The 20490-nt window shown below is 38.6% G+C and overlaps 1 protein-coding gene across 1 annotated transcript; it reads left to right on the plus strand.

Moving 5' to 3' along the window:
• Positions 1-400: 400 nt before the first annotated feature.
• On the plus strand, positions 401-15937 carry SPESP1 (sperm equatorial segment protein 1; the record flags this gene model as incomplete). Its single annotated transcript, XM_084239819.1, has 2 exons — positions 401-470; positions 14964-15937. The coding sequence occupies 2 exons, from the start codon at positions 401-403 to the stop codon at positions 15935-15937; spliced, it is 1044 nt and encodes a 347-aa protein (XP_084095945.1).
• Between the last annotated feature and the right edge of the window lie 4553 nt (positions 15938-20490).

Below are 20490 nucleotides of genomic sequence, written 5' to 3' on the forward strand. Positions count from 1 at the left end.
CTTACATCCTCAGCTCTTTACGCGCGGGGACCATATTTTAGGGATCGTGTTCCCATACGCCCCGCTTCCCTGGATGGGCCCCGTCACTCCCCAGGCCTCACCGCGGTCTCCAGGGCGTCGAGGCATTCGGAGCGCAGAGCTTCGCGGGCAGAGAGAGCATGCGCACGGCGGAGGGGGGGGGGGAAGAGGGGGTTGCTCCGCCCCCTGCGCGCTGCCCAAGAAGGGGGCGGGCCTCGGCCGTTCGCGCTTCGCTGCGCATGCGCGTTGGGGACAACCGTTGCCGGGCGCCCAGGGCCCTGAGGCAGGACGGACGGCTACCGGCTCCCTCTCCCTTTGGCCCTGAGGTACCCGGCCTGGCGGCCCCAGGACGTTCCCGTCGCATGGCGGAGTGCTGCGGGCGATGCCTATGAAGTCCCTAGTTCTTCTAGTGACTCTGTTGCTATGGCCTTTGTTCGTGCCGGCGTTTCCAAGTGAGTGGCCGCCCTCAGTGGGCAGCGACCTAGGGGACGCTTCTGGGGTCCTCCGGCGTTCCGGCCGCCCCCTCGCCCCCCGCCCCCTTACCCCCTCCCCCCTCCCCTTGCCCCCGCTCCCTGCCCCGCCCCCTCCCCACCCTCCTACCCCCTCCCCCCACCCCCCCCCCCCGCCCCCGAGGCCGGCCGCCTCCTTATTCCCCGGTCCCTGCAGTTCCCAAGCGCCCCGGTTCCAGGTGCTGCCCCGGCGCGCGGAGGGGCGTCCCGCGGCCGGCGTTCAGAGACCCGGGCGGAGGACCCCAAAGTGAAGGGACGCTGCCCGCGGGCAGCCCGGACTCGCGGGGCCCCGCCCCTCCCGCTGCGGACACCCGCCTTGGTTGGCTTCGTGTTCCGACGAGAGTCGTGTGGGGGCGGGGCGGGGCGGGGCGGCCGGAGAGCGGCCTCGGCGGCTGGGCGGGCGGGAGCGTCTCTGCGTTCTCCCGCGCGCGTGAGCTGCGGGCTTCGCGGCCGGTGAACGGCGTGACAGGCGCGTTTCACGGTCTGTGAATAACGGGCTGTCCCAGGCACGCCCGTTCCTTCCCCTCCCTGCAGCGGGGCCGGGGTGCCGTCCCGCCCGGGCCACACCCGCGCAGCCGGGGCTTGCCCCACAGGCAGGCTCGGCTGCTCAGTCTCAACAATTGCTGGCTGGCCCGTTGCAGAGAAAGTTGCTCCGACCCGTGGTATAAAATGAGGAGAGCGCCGTGGTGTGCGCAGCGTTCAGAGCCTTCGTTAAGCAGAATTGCAACTTTCGACTTGCCCCTCCCTCCCCAGTTGCTGGAAACTAACAAGGTGGAATTTCAGGTGTGCCAAGACCACTGTGTTAACCTCTTGCGGACACCTCGCGCGCTTTGAGCGTCCGCTCTCTGGTGTTCTAAGAGAGACTGCAGGACTTGTCCACCGAGTCTAAATGCAGTTACTTGTAGCATTAGTAATGTTGGGTTTGGTTTAACCAAATCCAATGTAACAGGGAGTTGTGAAAAAAGAACTCCAATGCATGCTAATTATGCAGAGCTATATTTCAAAATTGCTAAAAGGTCTCAGTTAAATATTAGATTTAAAAAAAAAATGAAACTACAACACAATCTAAATCATGAATAGTAGTGGGGAAAGTTCTGGATAATGCGTCCCAGAGAGCTAAAGCTAGTCTTTTAAATATTAGTACGCATGATTGCTAGCTGTTTTCAACAGAAAATCTCAAGTTTTTCTTCCTTGCTGTGTAGGAACAGATCATACTGAAGGTGATAACAATCTTTTCCTGATATCTCTTGGCCAGATATTACAGTCTGAGCCGTTATTACATTCTGGAGGTTGAGGATCATTAGGTCCCAAGTGACTAACATGTGAAGACTTCAGTTGAGGGGTGACATTGGGTGCTTTCATTGTTGTCCCCGCTGGGACTGCTGGATAATGGTCCCTGGATACGCAAATCAGTGCATTCTTTTATCTAACCGTTTCCCTTCCCTAAGTTTTCTTAAAGTCTTATAGGAAATGAAAAGATACTTCTGAGGAAAAGGAGTGATTCTTTATTATAAAACAAAGTGATTCTTTGATATAAAACATAAAGAAAATATGTCGGTCATGCTTCATAGAAACCTTAAGAAATACGATTTCCCTCTTTTCCACAGACCTGGACTAAAGGGCAATGTTAACGGGACTACTCTTTCTGTTCGTCTCTCATTCTTTTTTTCAAACTAATAAAAAAAAAGTTTTTGAGTAAATATACCAGAAAAAACCAGGCTTATTGTGTTTAATATAAATCATTTCATTATTTTATATGGTCACTCCAGCAATTGTTGGTGAGAGGGTTGATATAAAATGCTCTCGTATCAAAGATTGGGCACATAGACTTTTATTAAAAAATTGTAGCTTTGGCATTTTTTTTTCTACTTAAACAGTTTGAGGTTATCTTATACAAACATCATAGACATCGTATTAAGTAATTACATGTGTTGAAAACGTCAGTAACACCCATAGTTAACCCAACCCAAGTTTAACAAGGATTAGTTTAAGCCTCAGTTGGTGTGAATGAGACTTGCATGTATAACAGTCTGCACTGCATATACACACCTATGCTGGTTCTAGACCTTTACTATATGCTTAAATTTATGTACATTCAGATGCTGTTACTTTGTATCTGATTTTTCTGTAGTTTTAGTTTTAAATATTTTTCAGTTTTTTGAATCATGCCTCTAATGTATTTGTACTCATTTACTTGCTTTTTAAAAAAGATTTATTTTATTTGTGCATACAAGAACTGAGGTACAGGCCAGGGGTGCGGGAGGTGAGAGGGTTCACCAGAGACAGAGTGGGGAGCAGAACAGGCAGATCTACTGAAATACACTGCTGAGGGGAGCAGCGGGTGAGACAGGAGAGGTCTGCTGTGCCATGTGGCCAACTAGGAATCTAACTCATGCTGCAGTGGCTGCTGATAGCTTTATAGGTTGTGTCTTAACCCCTTACGCCACCAGGGAGGCCCAAGAAAAGGAATTTTAAGTGCTGATCAAATTGTATATATAGTATTCTAATTAAATATATAATCTTGAAGCCTGTTTAAAAATGTTTAAGTTGATGAGACTCAGCAACAACAAAGAAAATAATCCAGTCAAAAAATGGGCAGAAGAGCTAAAAAGAAACTTCTCTGAAGAGGAAATGCAAATGGCCAACAGGCATATGAAAAAATGTTCAACATCACTTGTCATCAGGGAAATGCAAATCAAAACTACCATGAGATACCATCTTACACCAGTGAGAATGGCACATATTAAAAAAACTAGCAACAACAAATGTTGGCGAGGGTGTGGAGAAAAAGGAACTCTCCTGCACTGTTGGTGGGAGTGCAAACTGGTCCAACCACTATGGAGAGCTGTGTGGAGATTTCTGGACCTACTAAACATAGAGCTTCCATATGATCCAGCAATTCCACTCCTAGGTATTTACCCAAAGGACACAGAAACATCAATACCAAAGAACACCTGCACCCCTATGTTTATAGCAGCACTATTTACAATAGCTAAGCTTTGGAAACAACCCAAATGCCCAAAAATAGATGACTGGATCAAGAAGATGTGGTACATATATACCATGGAATATTACTCAGCATTCAAAAAAGATAAACACATGCAATTTGCAGCAACTTGGATGGCGCTGGAAGGGATCATGCTCAGTGAAATAAGCCAAAAAGAAAAAGAAAAATTCCGGATGGTCTCACGCATAGCAGGAATCTAGAAAACTTAAATAAGGGACCAGGAAAATGAATAACTATAAGAAAGTGAAAATCAAAATAGACAAAAAACTATGAACCAGAGACACTTTTTGGGGGGGTGGGGGGCAGGAGGGGAGGGATGGGGGTCAGAATGGGGGGGTTGCAATTGTATGGGGGAATATAAAAATAAAATTTATTATTAAAAAAAATGTTTAAGTTGGCACTCCTCAAATTGATCTGTAGATTCAATATAATACCTATCAAAATCCCAACTTGCTTTTTTTGCAGAAATTAACAAGTTGATATTAAAATTCATATAAAATTGCAGGGGAATAGTAGTGGGGAAAGTATTGCCTTGCCTAAATAAGTACCCAGAATAGTCAAAACAATCTGATAAAGTATAATAAAATTTGAATCACATTTCCTGATTTCAAAATTTAGTGCCTACAACTACAATAATCAAGGCAATGTAGTGCTGTCCTAAGAATAAACAAATTAATGAAACTGAAGTGAGGGTCCATAAAGGAACTCTTACATTAATGACCAATTGATTTTCAACACAGATCCCTAGATATTCATTGGGGGAAATGAGTAGTCTTTTCTGCAAATGGTGCAGGGACATCAGGCAAAGGAATGAAGTTGAACTCATCTCAAACCATATATGCAAAAATTTACTCCAATTCTATTATGCAGCTAAATATAAGGGCCAAAATTATAACACTCAAATTAAAATATAGTTGTATATCTTGGTGTTCTTGGATTTGGCTATGGCTTCTTAAATATGATATGAAAAGCATAAGCAAGAAATGAAAAAAATAGATAACTTGAATTATATCAAAATTTTGTGCTGTAAGTGATAACCTTAAGAAAGTGAAAAGACAATTTACAGAGTAGGAGAAAATATTTTCAAGTCATATTTTATAAGGGACTCATCTCCAGAATATATAAACAATTCATACAATTTAAAAAAATAAAGACAACCCAATAAAATATGGGAAATATACTAGAATAGACATTTCTTCAAAGAAGATATACAAATACCAACAGGCACATCAGATAGTCTCATTAACCATTAGAGGAATACAAGTCAAAAACTATAATGAGAGGTGACTTTATATTCACAATGACAGTTATAACCTAAAGGACAAATAATAACAAGTATTGGGATTATATGGAGAAATTGGAATTCTCATATACTGCTTGTGGCAATGGTGAGAATGCTAACTTTGGCAGTTCCTTAGAGAGACTTAGCAAATCCTCTTTTGCATATATATATAAAAGAAATGAAAACACCCAGCTATACTAGCACTTGTACTGGAATGTTCTTAGTAACATTACTCATAACTATAAAAGTGGAAATCACCCAAATGTCCATCAACCTATGAATGCATATAATTGAATATTACTTAGCCATAAAAAGAAATGAAATTCTAGTACAAATTACAACATGGGTGACCTCAAAAGCATTATACTAAATAATGAAGCCAGTCACAATAGCTAAATAGCTAAATATTATGTTTCATAATAGCTAAAATAGGTAAAATAAAGAACTAGACAATAGGTTAATGGTTGCTTAGGGGTAAGGAGTAAGGACAATGCGGAATGAGTTTCTTTTGGGAATGATGAAACTTATTTTAGGTTATGTGATGTGAATAAGCTAAAAATTATTGAATTGTATATTTTAAAATATGTGAAAAGTAAATTCTGAAAGTATTTTAACATTGCTTGAGATTGTAATTTACCTGAATTGAAAATATGTTAATGTGATGTTAAAGATTGATAGAATCCAATAAAACAAAATTAATGGAACTTAAAAAAACTAGTTAAATTTATGTGATTTTATTAGGCTATTTACTAAGAACCAGTTAGAAGAAGAGAGGGGACTTTCAGAAAACTGGAGCTCTTTAACTGCAATGTTTATGATGTTATTTTAGATAACTGCTGGCTTAGAAATTTAGAAAAATATGACTGAAGTTGTATCTTTTATTGCTATAAAACATTTCTTGCCTTGCCTAAAAGATTTTTTTAATTGCCTAGATTTTTCTCTTTAATAATTATTAGACTCCTAGCCAAATAAGCAAAAAAAAAAAAAAAATCTTTTGACTACCAGATTGATTTAAATTCATGACATGAAGTTTAGCTTTCTTCTACAGCATTCTTCTATTAGAAATGTTGGTACATGTGATTATGTCCTTAAGTTACTGGAAGTACAATCAATTTGCATTTTGTTCATGCATTCAGTCATTCATTTAACAAATGTTTTTTGGACTGTCTGCTATAGCTCTAGGCATTGGTTTGAACAGGAAATAGTTACAGATAATAGGCAAAGCAGACATGATTACAGACTCCAAAGAACTTATAATATGTAACAGTTAACAAATATTAAACAAATATGTACAGTTAAAATTATCGAAAGTCCTATAAAGAAAAGGTCAACATGCTAGAGAGAGATTAATGAACGAGGATGTGGGGGTCATTGGGAAATAAGGAAGTTGCTTCTTTTACTAAGGAAGTAACTGTACACATGCCAACCCTAGGTTTTATTATTTAAAAAAATCTTTGCCTACTTGACTGGCAAAACAACAACATAAGTTTTTAACTTTTCCAATTAGATAAGCCATGATTTAGGATCCCATAGTGGGGATCACCAAGTGCCCAGATCTCACTTCACCACACTGAAAAAAGGATGGAGAAGTGGGATGGAGCCCTAGATCTTTCCAGGAAATAATGCCTTCGACCCTGTGGTCATTCCAGATTGACACCCAGGATAGGGGGCAGAGGAACATACACATGCAGGTACCATTGTCACATGGAGACATCATCCCCTTTAGCTGTCATTGTCTTCTCTTAACAATGGAAGTCTAGGTAGTTTTTTGAGCAGTTCCTGGTCTGGTTCTGGCTGGGGAAGTGGCTGTCAAAGGAGGCAGTCTAGTAGTTCTTGACTTGGTCTTGATATCTTTTGCCATGGTTCTGACTTCTTAAGACAGCCCTGAAGCACCTTACAGCTCAGTGTGACCCTCAGAAAGACACCAGTGTTGGATCACAAAAATTGTTTTTAACTTGCCTTTCTTTACCGTGAAATGCTCTTTGGCTTTTATGTTATTCCATGTACTCCTTTCTTTCTCCTTTAATTGGCCATTCTATGAGAAGGAAATATCAATATATTGAACATATTGTTTGTTGATTGAAATTTTATTGCTCATTTTAAATCATGATTCATTATTTTCTTTAGCATAAACTCAAAAGTAACTTCCCTTTTACCTCTGTTGAAGTAAATTTAATCTTTTATAAGTCACTGACAACAGTTCCTACCCATACTTTGTGATAAGAAAACATTAAATTTAGATTCATTATTTTTATGTTTCCAAATACATTATAATATATGAAAAAAGATGCCTTTTTTTTCCAGTTGACACTACAGCAAAATTTTGTATGTGTTATTTATTTATTGTATTTTAATATTCATATTTTAAGAGTTGTATTCTTCCAGGACAATTTTATCATTATAGTCCTATTGGTGTGTCATTTTTTTTTTAATGTTAACATTGTGTAGTTGTTATGTATACCTGCTTTGAAGTAAGACAGCCTGTGTTTGAATTTTTTACCTTAGAGTTTGCATATAATTCTTTCAGTATCCTCTACTGCCTCTTTATAAAACACTCCCCTCATGCAGGGCCCTCAGTATAGAGCCTTGCACATAATAATTGCTCAGTTAGTCAGAGCTATTGTCTTTTCAAGAAGAGAAGCATAGGCAACCTCAAGCTTAGCTAAATCTCCCTGTCTGTGATTCCTGTTGAACTTCATGCCAGTTTGGCAGATAGTCTCCTGCCTACTAGAGGTACTGGAGAGTAGCATTATGATTTCTCAAGATGGAAGAGATTCTTACATTACCAGGTTCTGAGACATTGCTGTCTTTGATTAGATTGTAAGAGGAGCCTTCGCAGCTCCTGGTGTGGTGGAACTTGCCCAGCTCCACTATACCCCAGCGTGAGCAGTGAGGAGAGTAGGCTGTGGCACACTGGGACCTAGACCTCAGCAGTCAGTCTGTGGGCAACCCTCTAGGCCAGACCGGTGAGTTTTTACAGCAGTGGCAGTGCCTGGTCTAGTAGCATCAGCCTGTGCTACCACCAGTGTCATGGCAGCCCACGCTCTGGCTACTCCAACTTGTGCTCTGGCTCTGCTATGGAGCCTATCGCCAGTGTAAGGCTGTCTTGGATTTCACATGCTAATGGGGTTTCAGTTTTGAAATTGGTGGATTTTGTAAACTGCTCATTCAGGTTTTGGCTTTCACTGGTGCCATTCAAGTCTTAGGAATGTAACTGCTTTTGAAAACAAACCAATGAAGTTTGAAAGGTGGGTACCCTGAGGTTTGAAAGCTATCAGTTGGGCTTCAGACATCGTCAGGCACAGACTCCCTTCTTCCGGCACAGACTCACCTGTACTCTCTCCTGGAAAGATGGACATAGCTTTGAGATCTTTGTATCAGGCCTCCAGCTCTCCTTCTGCTCACTTGAGAGACTCCTCTGACAATCTTCAAGACCTTCACATCTGATCTCTGCTTCAAATCTGACTGCTGGTTCTACCTCTGGCCCTGCCTCTGACATCACCTGCTGACTGACACCACTGGCCTGTACCCAGTGTCTCTGAAAGAACTGATGCCTGATCCTCGCCACCTGCTATTTGGTGTTGACCATCACTGCTGACCTGAGACTGGCACTGCTGACCTGTGTCTGTCTATCTGTAAGAGCTGTCCACTGCCATCCTCTGTGACCACTGTCTGACTGCTGCCCCTATCATTGCCTCCTGGTGCTGTTGTGTCTGGTGCTGCCCAGTCCAGCTGCTGCTGACTGCTGCAGTGCTGCCCTAGCAGTGCCACCTGTGACTATCTCCAGCTGCCACTATGATGTGAATCCTGGTCTACCGTTTATTAGTGTGTCACCAGTTCCAAGCTCTCGTCAAAGGGACAATGCCATCTTGCACGAACAGCCTTTGGTTTGGACTACTGGACACTGCAGACACTATCTAGGGTAAGACAGTCAGCCATTTGTAGCCTTAGAAACTATTTCCTTTTTCCTAATTTCCCCTGGGTTAATAAACTCTGTTGTTTGTTGCATTCTGAGCCTGAGTCATGTCTAGCAGTTGTGAACACTTGGATGAGGACCTATAAACTGTGATACCCCCAAACCTTACACAGCTTCAAGATTACTAACTGGTAAAAGTAGAGGTGATATTTATAAAGCATGCCAAAGTAGACTACACACAGTCAAAGTAAAATAATCCTTCTTCTAGCAGAGTAGTATGGTCTTTGTAAGAATTTGAATATTGTTCATCTTTCTAGCATCTCCTGAAGGTAGAAAAAAAGCAAGTTTCACTGTGGCCAGGACATCTGTAGGGATATTTGACACTTGACTGTCTTTTATTGCTTTGCCTGCAAACATTGTTATAAAGATAATATAACTTTGCAACAGTAGTCCTGATTAAGAGAATTGAAGTCAATATGAAATATGTAAATGTTTTAGCGGGACAAAAGCAGGAATTGGGAAGCATTTAGGAGGAGGATGGGTTTAGCAATAGAAAAAAAATGGGAACAAGGTAGGGTGATTTGTTAGGCAGCAATGAACAGACTTTTTAGTGTTGCCTGATAAATAGTATAAGGAGATAATGAGTACTCCAGTTTTTTTAAAAAATAAATTAGCATTAAATTTCTCCTATCCTTCGACTTTCTAACTCACCTAATAATAACTTGGATATCCATTTACTCTTTGAGAAGAGACAAGCTAAATGGTTAAAGATGGAATATTTGTGCAGATTATGACCTAATAGCAATGTCTTTTAAAAGCATTTAAGCCTTTTTTGCTTGCATATTTTAGGTTTATGAATAATTGCCCAGAATTGAACTTTTTCCAAAACATATTTTAAAGCCATTTCATTACAGAAAAATTAAATATATACACAAATAGAAAGAATGGTTAATAAGTCCCCTCATATCTATAATCAGCTTCAACTATTATTAAGTCATAATTAACCTTGTTTCATTGATGTCTCCATCCATATTCCTTTTATTTATTTTATTTTTTTAAAAGATTTATATAAGAACTGGGGTACAGGCCAGACGTACGGGAGTGTGAGAGGATTCACCAAAGACAGAGTGGGGAACAGAACAGGCAGACTGACGAAATACATGGCTGAGGGGAGCACCAGGCGAGACAGGAGAGGTCTGCTCGCCATGTGGGTATCTCCACAGCTGGTGGGGATCGAACTGGCACTGCAGAGGCTGCAGACAGCTTCACAGTGCTGCACTCAGCCTGTGCCACCAGGGAGGTCCCACATTGCTTTTAATCTCACCTCCCTAGTTGCTACAAGTTCTCGGGCTTGAGTTATTTAGAAGCAAGTTCCAGTTATCATATAATTTTATCATTGAATATTTCACTATGAAGTACTAAAATACAAGTACTTTAAAAAACAATTTTATACCTAAAAAGATGATAATTCCTTAATATTACCAAGTAGATGATCAGTATTCAAACTTTCTCTCTTTTCTAGTTTGTTTGATGGGGATTTATAATTAGATTCATAAATGCAGTTCATTGATATGTCTGTTAATTCTTTTATCTATAGTTCCTTCTTCATCTCTTTTTTTCCCTTACAATTTAATTGTTGAAGAAATTTGATCATATGCCCTGTACTTTCCTACAGTCAAGTTTTGCTGATTATATCCCCCAGGGTGTAGTTCATATCTTCCTTTGCTGTCCCATGCATTTTCTGTGTATTGTTAAGTAGATCTAGAGAGATCTGTTAGATTTAGTTTTAACCTTTTTTGCAAGACTGCTCCATAGGTGGTACTGGGCTCTTTTATCAGGAAGCACACAGTGTCTGATTATGTGTCTTTTGTGATATAAGTAATCCTTGATAATGGCCATTATTGGAAAATGATCATTTTATAATTATAAATGACTTCTTCATTTATGAGCTTTATTTATGAGCTATTATGAATAGTTTATGAATTGGAACCTATCCTTACCTTGAGCTATTTTTCTCAGTGCAGTTGGGTCTATTTCTAGATCTTCTGCTCTGTGTATTTATATGCAGGGCTATACTGTTTTTATAATGAGGCTTTATAATGTATTTATATATATATATAAATTACTAGGACTAACATGTGTTTTTCTGGCTATTCTTATTTATTCTTCCAGATGAACTTTATGATTTATTTTTCTAATTCCAAGAAACAATGATATTTTATTAGAAGTATAAATTAATAGAAGTATGGCATCTTGAATGAATGAATATGAAATTTCTTACTTGTGAACATGGTATTTATTTCTATTTGTTGAAGTTTACATATGTCCATTAAAAGATTTTATTATATTCCTGTGAAGGTTTCTGTGACTGTTATTAACAAATTACCACAAATTTGGTATCTCAAAACAACAGAAATATATTAGTTCCAGAGCTCAGAAGTCTATAGTCAGTTTCGTTGATCTAAAATCAAAAGCAGAGGGCCTCCCCGGTGGCGCAGCGGTTGAGCGCTGGGTTGCGAAGCTGCCCGCAGCCTCTGCAGCGCCGGTTCGATCCCTGGCTGTTCCCCGCCACCGGGCGAGGGTCCCACATGGCGCGCAGACCTCTCCTGCCGCCCGCTGCTCCCTCAGCAGTGTACTTCGTCTGTCTGCCTGCTCTGCTCTCCCCTCAGGCTCTGGTGATTTCTCTCACCCTCCCGTGCTTCTGACTGTACCCAGTGCTTGTATAACTAAATAAATAAATCTTAAAAATTAAATAAATAAATAAATAAAATCAAAAGCAGAGCCATCATCCCCCTGGAAGCTCTAAGAGACTATTTTCCTTGCTGCTTCCAATTTTTGGTGTCTGCTAGCATTCCATGTCTTGTGTCCCCATCACTCTAATTTTTGCCACCCTCTCCGTATTTCTGCCTCTTTCACTGAGTCAGACTCCTCCCACTCCAAGAATATTTTTTGATTGAATTTAGAACCCACCCAGGTAATCCAGGATAATTCCTCCTGTCAAAATCTTTAACATCTACAAAGACTTTTCTTATAAAATTAACATTTCCAAGTCCAAGGATTAGGACTTAATCTCTGTATGTCTCTTATTCAGCCTATTCTAATTCCTCATGTCTTTTTAAACTTATGATTAGTTATTTTCTTATCAAAATGGGATCTTTCTCATTTTATCTCCTAACTGGTTTATATTTGTATATTGATTTTATACCTTGCCACTTTTCAATGGATTGTTTTGTGTTGCTCAGATTTATAATCACATCATTTGCATATAAAGATAGTTTCACCTTTTTCTTTCCAGTTCTCATGCTTCCAGTTATTTTTCCATGTCTAATTACATTGACTGCTACCTCTAACATGGTGTTAAATAGTAATGGAGAATTAGATATCCTGATCTGTTCTGTATGTTTAGCAGGAAATGTTCTAACATTTCATAGTAAATAGAATCCAAGGCATAATTTTAATGTAATTTTTAGGGATTTGAATTTATTTTCAAATGAAAAAAGTAAGCAGGTATCTTTACAGAGAATAATATGTAGTGCTCTGTGGCTCTCAATGTGTTTTCAAATATCTAATTTATTTGGTTAAGAAAATGTTCAGGGAAATAAATAATAACCTCAGGTTGTGATGTTAGAAAGTGGTAGAGCCAGGACCATAATCACTGGCATATTTCCACTGCTCTAACATATTTATTTTATTTAATACTTTCCTTCAAGAAAATTCTAGATTCAGAACAATGCATTTTATGCATATAAGAATACAAAAATATTTTCCTTTTTAAAATGTGACTTTTTATAGTTTTACTGTAGTAAATGATTGTATGTGTGTATTTAGGGAGTAATACACTATAGATAATTTTAAAATCCCTTTAATGACCAACTTTAGTCCCACTCCTTCTTGGAGGTAACTATCCACATGAGTTTGGTATGTTATTGTTCTAGTCCATTAAAAAAAATCTACAATTCACATACAAAATATATGATACTATGTCACCGAGTTTAAAAAATTATAAGGATTATATAAAAATCTACTTTATGTTCAATATTTTTCCTTTTTTTTCAAATTTTATGCTACTGTATATATATACATTAAAGATTTATTTATTTATTTATATAAGAACTGGGGTACAGGCCAGATGCACGGGAGGGTGAGAAGATTCACCAGAGACAGAGCAGGGAACAGAACAGGTAGACGGATGGAAGGTACTGCTGAGGGGAGCAGTGGGCGAGACAGGAGAGGTCTGTGGCACCATGTGGGACCCTCGCCGGCTGGCCGGGATCGAACTGGCGCAGCCAAGGCTGCGGACAGCTTCACAGCACTGCGCTCAACTGCCTGCGCCACCAGGGGAGGCCCTCTATATTTTCTCTTTTTCATGTATCATCATTATATGGGCTTTGGGGTATGCAAAACTTTTTTAAGCATGACATAAAATGCAGAATTTACATTTAGAATCTAGCTCTCCAGACAAATCTGGTACCTTTCCACTATCACATTACCTCACTAAACTTTTCTCAATAGGATTTTTTTTTTTAATTTCTAAATGTGCTTTCAATTTTGATTAACTTTCCATCCTGTTGGAGTTGAGGAAGAGAGGAGAAATATGTAAATCTAAAGCAAATTTTTAATATTTTGTGCTTACCAAAGAGCTATTTTATTTTGCCTACAGAGGGATGGTTTGTTATTTTACTTTCAGAGGGATGCTTCAGGTAAGAGTTATACATTAGAGTTTGGTAAAAAGTGACTTGCTTTCCTGGTAAAAAGTGACTTGCTTTCCTGAATTAAGTCAATGTATATTCATGACAGTAGCAAAATCAATTCAAAAATCAATTCAAAATCCCAAAATGTTGAACTCCTGACTCAGGAGTAAAAGAGTTGAACAGAATTTCAGAATATCTTACCATGTAATCTTTTCTGTTTTCCACATTGGGGCTGAGCAAATTCACCACTCAGATGCTGCAAAATACCAGAGTAATAAAACTGCCATTTTGTTGTAAGAGTGAAATGTTCATGGTTTATACCAGGAATAAGTAAACATTCTATATAGTATTATCTTTCATAGGTCAGTTGGTCTCTGTTGCAGCTACTGAATTCTACTGTTGAAGCCTAAAGCAACTATATAGTTCATAAATAAATAGGTGAGGCTGGCCAGGTTCCATTAAAACTTTATTTACAAAAACAGTGGGGTGAATATGACCCATAGGTTATTGTTAATCTTTATTGGTTTGAAGTCAGTAGTATACTAGCAAATTTTTTTTTTTTAAAGATTTATTTTTATTTATTTATACAAGCACTGGGTACAGTCAGAAGCGCGGGAGGGTGAGAGAATTCACCAGAGCCAGAGTGGGGAGCAGAACAGGCAGAAGGACCGAAGTACACTGCTGAGGGGAGCAGCGGGCGGCAGGAGAGGTCTGCGCGCCATGTGGGACCCTCCTCCGGTGGCCGGGGAGCAGCCGGGGATCCAGCCGGGGATCGAACCGTCACCGCAGAGGCCGCAGGCAGCTTCGCAACCCAGCGCTCAACCGCTGCGCCACCAGGGAGGCCCTACTAGCAAATTTTTAATAATGGTTTTATGGAGGGAAGGATAAGTCCTGATTTCTCACACTTACTTGCTCATCTACTTTATGTAAACTCTCCCTCAATGTTTCATTTCAAACTACCAACTTGACATCACTGAACAGGAAAGCAGAAAGTAATGCAAACCATTATATAGCAGTTTTGCCATACAGACGTACTAGATGTAAGTAATGTCAAGAGTATAAATGATAGGAAAATGAAATAAAATAAGAATGTAGTAAGTTTTGAATATTTATTACCTTTGCTTTGAATACAATTTCACTGGAAATTCAGATAATGTAAATTTAATTATATCTATGTTTAACATCTGGCTCACAGAATTCCTAAAAATTTGATGATCATCTCTGATGAATTAGTATGAGCCTATTCCAGCAAGAATTTTGTTTTAATTAGTTACCTAATGAACCATAAGTTATTTGGGAGAGTAAAAGAAAAAAGATACAGGGGATTAATGCATAACTTTTACACTAATCTTTCTCTTCTGTTTTAAAAGAATCTGAAAAATAATTTTGTTTATTAAGTGAGAGTTGCCTGTCTAAACTACTTTATTTCTTGTTTCATAATCTCAACTTTTAAGTGATAGCATATAAAAAAGGTCAGTAGATTCCGTCACTCTGTCACATATAATAATGTTACTTATCTTTTGATTTTTTTTTTCTTAAGGCATAACTGTGACGCCTGATGAAGAACAAAACTTGAATCATTATGTACAAGTTTTACAGAACCTAATACTAAGTGTCCCCACCACGGAGCCAGGTCAGGAGAAAAGAACGAAATCTCCAAATAATGTTTATTCTGTAGTACCAAAGGTATCAAAATTTAAGGAGGTAATTACACATGGAGATACTTCTGCTGAGAATGGTGTTTTAATCAGTCCTATCAGTGAAGAACCTACAGTGTCTCCTACAACAGGCTTCACACAAATAAGGAGGGAACAACTTACTACAAGTAGACCCTTCTGGTCAATTAAACCAAACAATGTTTCTGTTGTTTTGCATTCAAACGAACCTTATATTATAAGAGAGCCAGAGCCAGAGCCAGAGCCAGCTGAAAAACCCACTGAGGCACCAGAGTCAACTGTCACCACTCTAAGCAGGACCTTTATGGAGGATAGCGCCACAGAGGGAGAAGATGTTCCTCAGCTCTCAGGTGAAGATTATATGCAACCAACATATGAAGCACAGAGTTTGGAACATGAAGAAATTTTGAAAAAAATTTCAGATATTGATAACCAGATACACCATATACCTCTTCCTGAGAGCCTCAAGCCAGAATACAGAGAGGACATTAGAGCCGCGAGAGATCATCTAAAACGAAGCCTTGCTCTGGCAGCTGCAGCAGAACATAAATTACAAAAAATGTATAAATCCCATATATTACCACTAGGAAGAACCAGTGGTGAAATTGATGACATTGAAACGGTTATCAACACACTGTATTATTCAAGATATAAATTAGCTAAATATTTAGATGTTAGGCATATTCCACCAGAATTGAGAGAAAAAGCTATTGTAGTAGCTCATATGCTGAAAAACATATTATGTGGAAGACAAGTAGAAACTCAAAACTTTATTAGGAAGTTATTAAACAATAATATAAAAATTTTAAACATACTGGATGCTCCATGGCAAAGCTGATTTAAGCAAACTATGCACTCATTCACAGGAGAGCTAAGTATAATGTGATGCAAAAGTTGTACAAAAATATTTTCTATTGTAGTTTCAGGTGCTAACATCTTAACCTGTCATGAAAAATTTTCATATGCATTGAAAGCCTAATAATTTAAAATAAAATTTTGATTCAGGAGTTTGTAGTTTTTCTTATTAATTTTAAGTTATGAAGATCTAATCTTTAAAATTTTAAGCTCTGATTTTCCCTAGGTAGATTTTATAAGAGTTAAGAAACTGTGCATTCTTTATTTCTGTATATGTAGCTGGTTTTAAATAATTGCATATAAATGTAAAATTCTCATATATGGTCTGTATCAGAAAGTCTGAGTTTTTGGCCTAAATAGAATATTTGGAGTTTAAATCAGAATTATTTTAATTTGGATATATGTGTCTCTCCTTTGCAAGGTGGATGATTTATGAAGATATCTCTCTGTTCCTTTGTTGTTAAGTACTTCTGAAGTATGAATAAGGAACTGTGCTCTAGATTTGTAATGAAGTCACTTTATTTCCTCTTTTTGTTTATATTTTTGTATATATACACATTGAAACTTTGCAAATATTTTACTGGGAATATGACTAAACATTAAGGTTAATTGTGTAATATTGCATTATGATGCAGATGACTGTTTTATGATTTGACTGGCATTATATTTAAATTTATTCATTAAGCAGCCATTTATAGTTTAATAAAGATTTATTGGCCTACTGTATGCAGAACAAAATGTTAGACTTTGAGGATACAATAATAATACCTATATCCTTCCCTCTTTGAGATTATATTACAGTATGAAAGATAGACATTCAATAACTAATAATTTCATAATTTCATTTGTGACAAGTTGTTATGAGGATGTAAAGTATTTGACCTCACTTATCCAAGAATAATGGGAAAGCTACCTTAAGAGAGGAACATTTAAGGTGAAATCTGAAGGATACTGGTGTGTGTACAGAGAAGGAACATCCCTGGCAGAGGGAGAACATGTGTGTGACTGCTATTATAATGAGTATGTCAAGTTCAAAATGTAGCTAGAGTATAGAAAGTCAAGGGAAAGCATCTCAAGATGGAGCTGAGGAGGTACATAGCATCTGAATTGATTCTTCAAGGCCTTAGAGTGCTTATTGAAGATTTTAACCTTTATCCTATGATCAGCGAGAAGACATTAGTGAGTTTTAAGAAAAGGATTGGTATGATCAAATTTATGTTCCAATACAACAACAAAACAATCCTGGCTACAGTTTTGGAGGTAGGCAAAGGCAATAGGTGCACTGTACACAGGCCAAATTTAGCTTGGACTAGGTGGAAAGAAGTGGCAAACAAGAGGTAGAATCAACAGGATGTAAGTAACCTCAAGAGTATAATGTAAGTAACCTTACATTATAAGTGAATGAATGGATATGGCAGGCATCAAAAATAATTCCTGAAAAATTAACTAAATTATTAGAAGGATTTCAGTTTTGTTTCATAATAACACTCCTTACTGTTTGTTGTTGCTTATGTTGAAAAATAATTTCACTATAGAAAACTTAAAACATGTTCAAAAGTAAACAGAATTATGAACCCAGGTGTCCATCATTCACTTTCACAATTAAGTATTAATGATTAAATAATAATGATTTTTTCCTATACCTCCTTTCCTTTCCCTCTTTCCTACTTTTATGGTGAATTTAAATTCTAGATACATTTTGATTTCATGTGTATATTTCATATAACAGTGTTAAACTCTATAAGCTTAAAACATTGCCACAATAGCATCTATATAAAACTTTAATAATGTTGTAATATAAAATATCTAGTCAATGTTCAAATTTGAATTTGGAGTTTGTATGAATCAAAATCCAAAATCCAAATAAATTGCGATTGCTTGATTTTACTAAGTATCTTTTAATGTAAACATTCTCTTCCCTCTCTTTCCCTCTTCAAATTTATTTAAGAAATTGGTCATTTGATGGTTTTACACAACGTGAATTTTTCTGATTGTATCCCTGTAATGCCATTCAGCACAAGTTCCTGTCTTCCGTATTTTATGTAAATTAGTAGTTGAGGCAGGGGAGTACGTCCCCGCATCGCCATTTTAGAACAGGGACCTCTCTTCAGTAAAGACTGCTTGAAAGAAGGCTCCTGGAGGAGCCAGAGGTGAACGGGGAAGTTCGCCCACACCAGGCCCCTTCTGGCCAGCAGTCTGAGCCCAGAGGGGAGCGGGCATCCACCACCCGGGCAGACCGGGTGCGCAGGGGAGTGCGTCCCTGCATCGTCATTTTAGAACAGGGACCTCTCTTCCGTAAAGACTGCTTGAAACCGGCAGAAGCCTCCCAAAGGAGCCAGAGGTAAGCGGGGAAGTTCGCCCACACCAGCCCCCTTCTGGCCAGCAGTCGGAGCCCAGGGGGGAGCGGGCACCCACAGCCTGGGCAGACCGGGCGCGCAGGGGAGTGCGTCCCTGCATCGCCACTTTAGAACAGGGACCTCTCTTCAATAAAGACTGCTTGAAACTGTGGAACCAGAGGGAAAAGGTTCCCTGTGCAGTCAGAGGTGAGCTCAAGGCCCCCACAAACCCGGTCCTGCCTGGCAGGAAGTTGGAAACCAGAGAGGGATCTAGTGGTTTGGAGCCCAGAGTGCAATCCAGCTGCCCCACCTACAGGGAAGTTTGTGGGACTTCAAGACACACCTTTGTAATTAAACACAGAAGGAGGAAATATTCTGAGACAGCGACAATTAACATACTCAAAGTACCACTGCCTCACTAGACTTCTGGCATAACAGTATTTGACTCGTTTAGACCGCCAGTTCCCGAACCCACAAAGAGCACACCAAAAAGATGCCGGCCCGTACCAGCAACAGAGTGTCCCAAGGCAGACGACAAATTAGAAAACAGGTAGTAGGGAGTAGAAAAACTACACGCAACCCAGCAACTCCTCAGGAAAAAGGCACACCACAAAAAGAAAACCACCCACCAGATTTCAACGACAGTAACTTGGAAGAACTTCTGAGCGTTCCAGAAAGAGAATTTAGAATTGCAACGATTAAAAAACTGACAGAAATCATAAAGGAAAACAATGATAAGAGAAAAATAATCAACTATCAGAAGAATGAAATTGAGTCCCTAAAGAGGGGAGTAAAAGAAATGCAGGAGATCAAAGAATTAATGGAGTAGCTAAAGAACTCTGTAAATTAGTAGTTGAATTAGAAAGGCTTTATCTCCCTCAGATTTGTCTTTGTTTTGGTCAAGATGGCAGAGTATTCTTTCATCTGGTTGTGTCTCCTTTTGTACTTTTAGCAGCCTCTGATGATCATAGCCTAGATAGATTAACCAACTGGCTTTTGGAATATAGAAATATTATTTCTTAGCTGGCATCTATAAAGACACACTCATCTATTATTTGATCCCTTGCTGGTCCAGTGTGTATTAGAAAGACATCAAATGCTAGAAGCTTTCTCTTTGGTTAACACTTTATAGAATAATTAATAGCAACCTATTAGATCCTCATTCTTTTAGTACAGTTGTAGGTTTACAGAAAAATGAACCAGAAAGTAGAGTTCCTACATACTTCCCTTCTTCCCCTCCCCCACTTTCCCCTGTTGTCTACATCATGTCTTAGTGTGGTACATTTATTGTAATTGATGAACCAGTATTGACACATTATTATTAATTGAAGTCCATAATAGTTTACATTAAGCTTTATTCTTTGTGTTGTACATTCTTTGTTTTGACAAATGTGTAATGACATGTATCCACCACTGCACTATTACATACAATAGTTTGTGTAAAAATCCTCTGTGCTTTTCCTGTTCACCCCTCCTCTCTCCCCAAACCCAGTCACCCAGCCTTAGCAACACTGATAATTTTGTTGTCTTTATTTTTGCCTTCTCTAGAATGTAACATAGTTGGAATCATTTTTAGATTGACTTCTTTCACTTAGCAATACAGTACTAAATAACATTCCATTGTTTGAATGTATCACAGTTTATCTGTTTACCTGTTGAAGGACATATTGATTGCTTCCAGTTTTGGGGAATTTTGCATAAAGCTGTTAAGGAACATGTGTGGAGGTTTGTGTGTAGACAAGTTTTCAACTCTGCCACTTTTTTCATGCCTTTGATTATATAATGTTTAGCAAGCTTTTACATTTTGGCCAATCTGATAAATGAAAAATGCTATCTAATTTCTGTTTCAATGTATTTCTCAGTGAAGTTGGATGTATTTTCTTTATTTCTGGAAATAGTCTGTATTTATTTCTATTGGTTTTCTTTTTCTTAGTGATACAACATTTTTAGATAATAAAGGAATTGGCATTTTGTGTTAGAGTTTTACAAATATTCTTACCAGTTATTGTTTACCTTTTGATTTTTCTGTGTAGAAATTTAAAACATCTATAAATCAAATTTATACCTTTTTTCCTTTGGAAAAAAGTTTTATGTTTTATGTACTGCCTTTCCCCCTCTGAGATTTCACTACATATACTATATTATTCTAGTTTTTTAATGGTTTTACCTTCTTAAAAAACTTTATTTTTAGAGCAGTTTT

Source organism: Talpa europaea, assembly GCF_964194135.1.
Source record: "Talpa europaea genome assembly, chromosome: 8".
Taxonomy (NCBI): domain Eukaryota; kingdom Metazoa; phylum Chordata; class Mammalia; order Eulipotyphla; family Talpidae; genus Talpa; species Talpa europaea.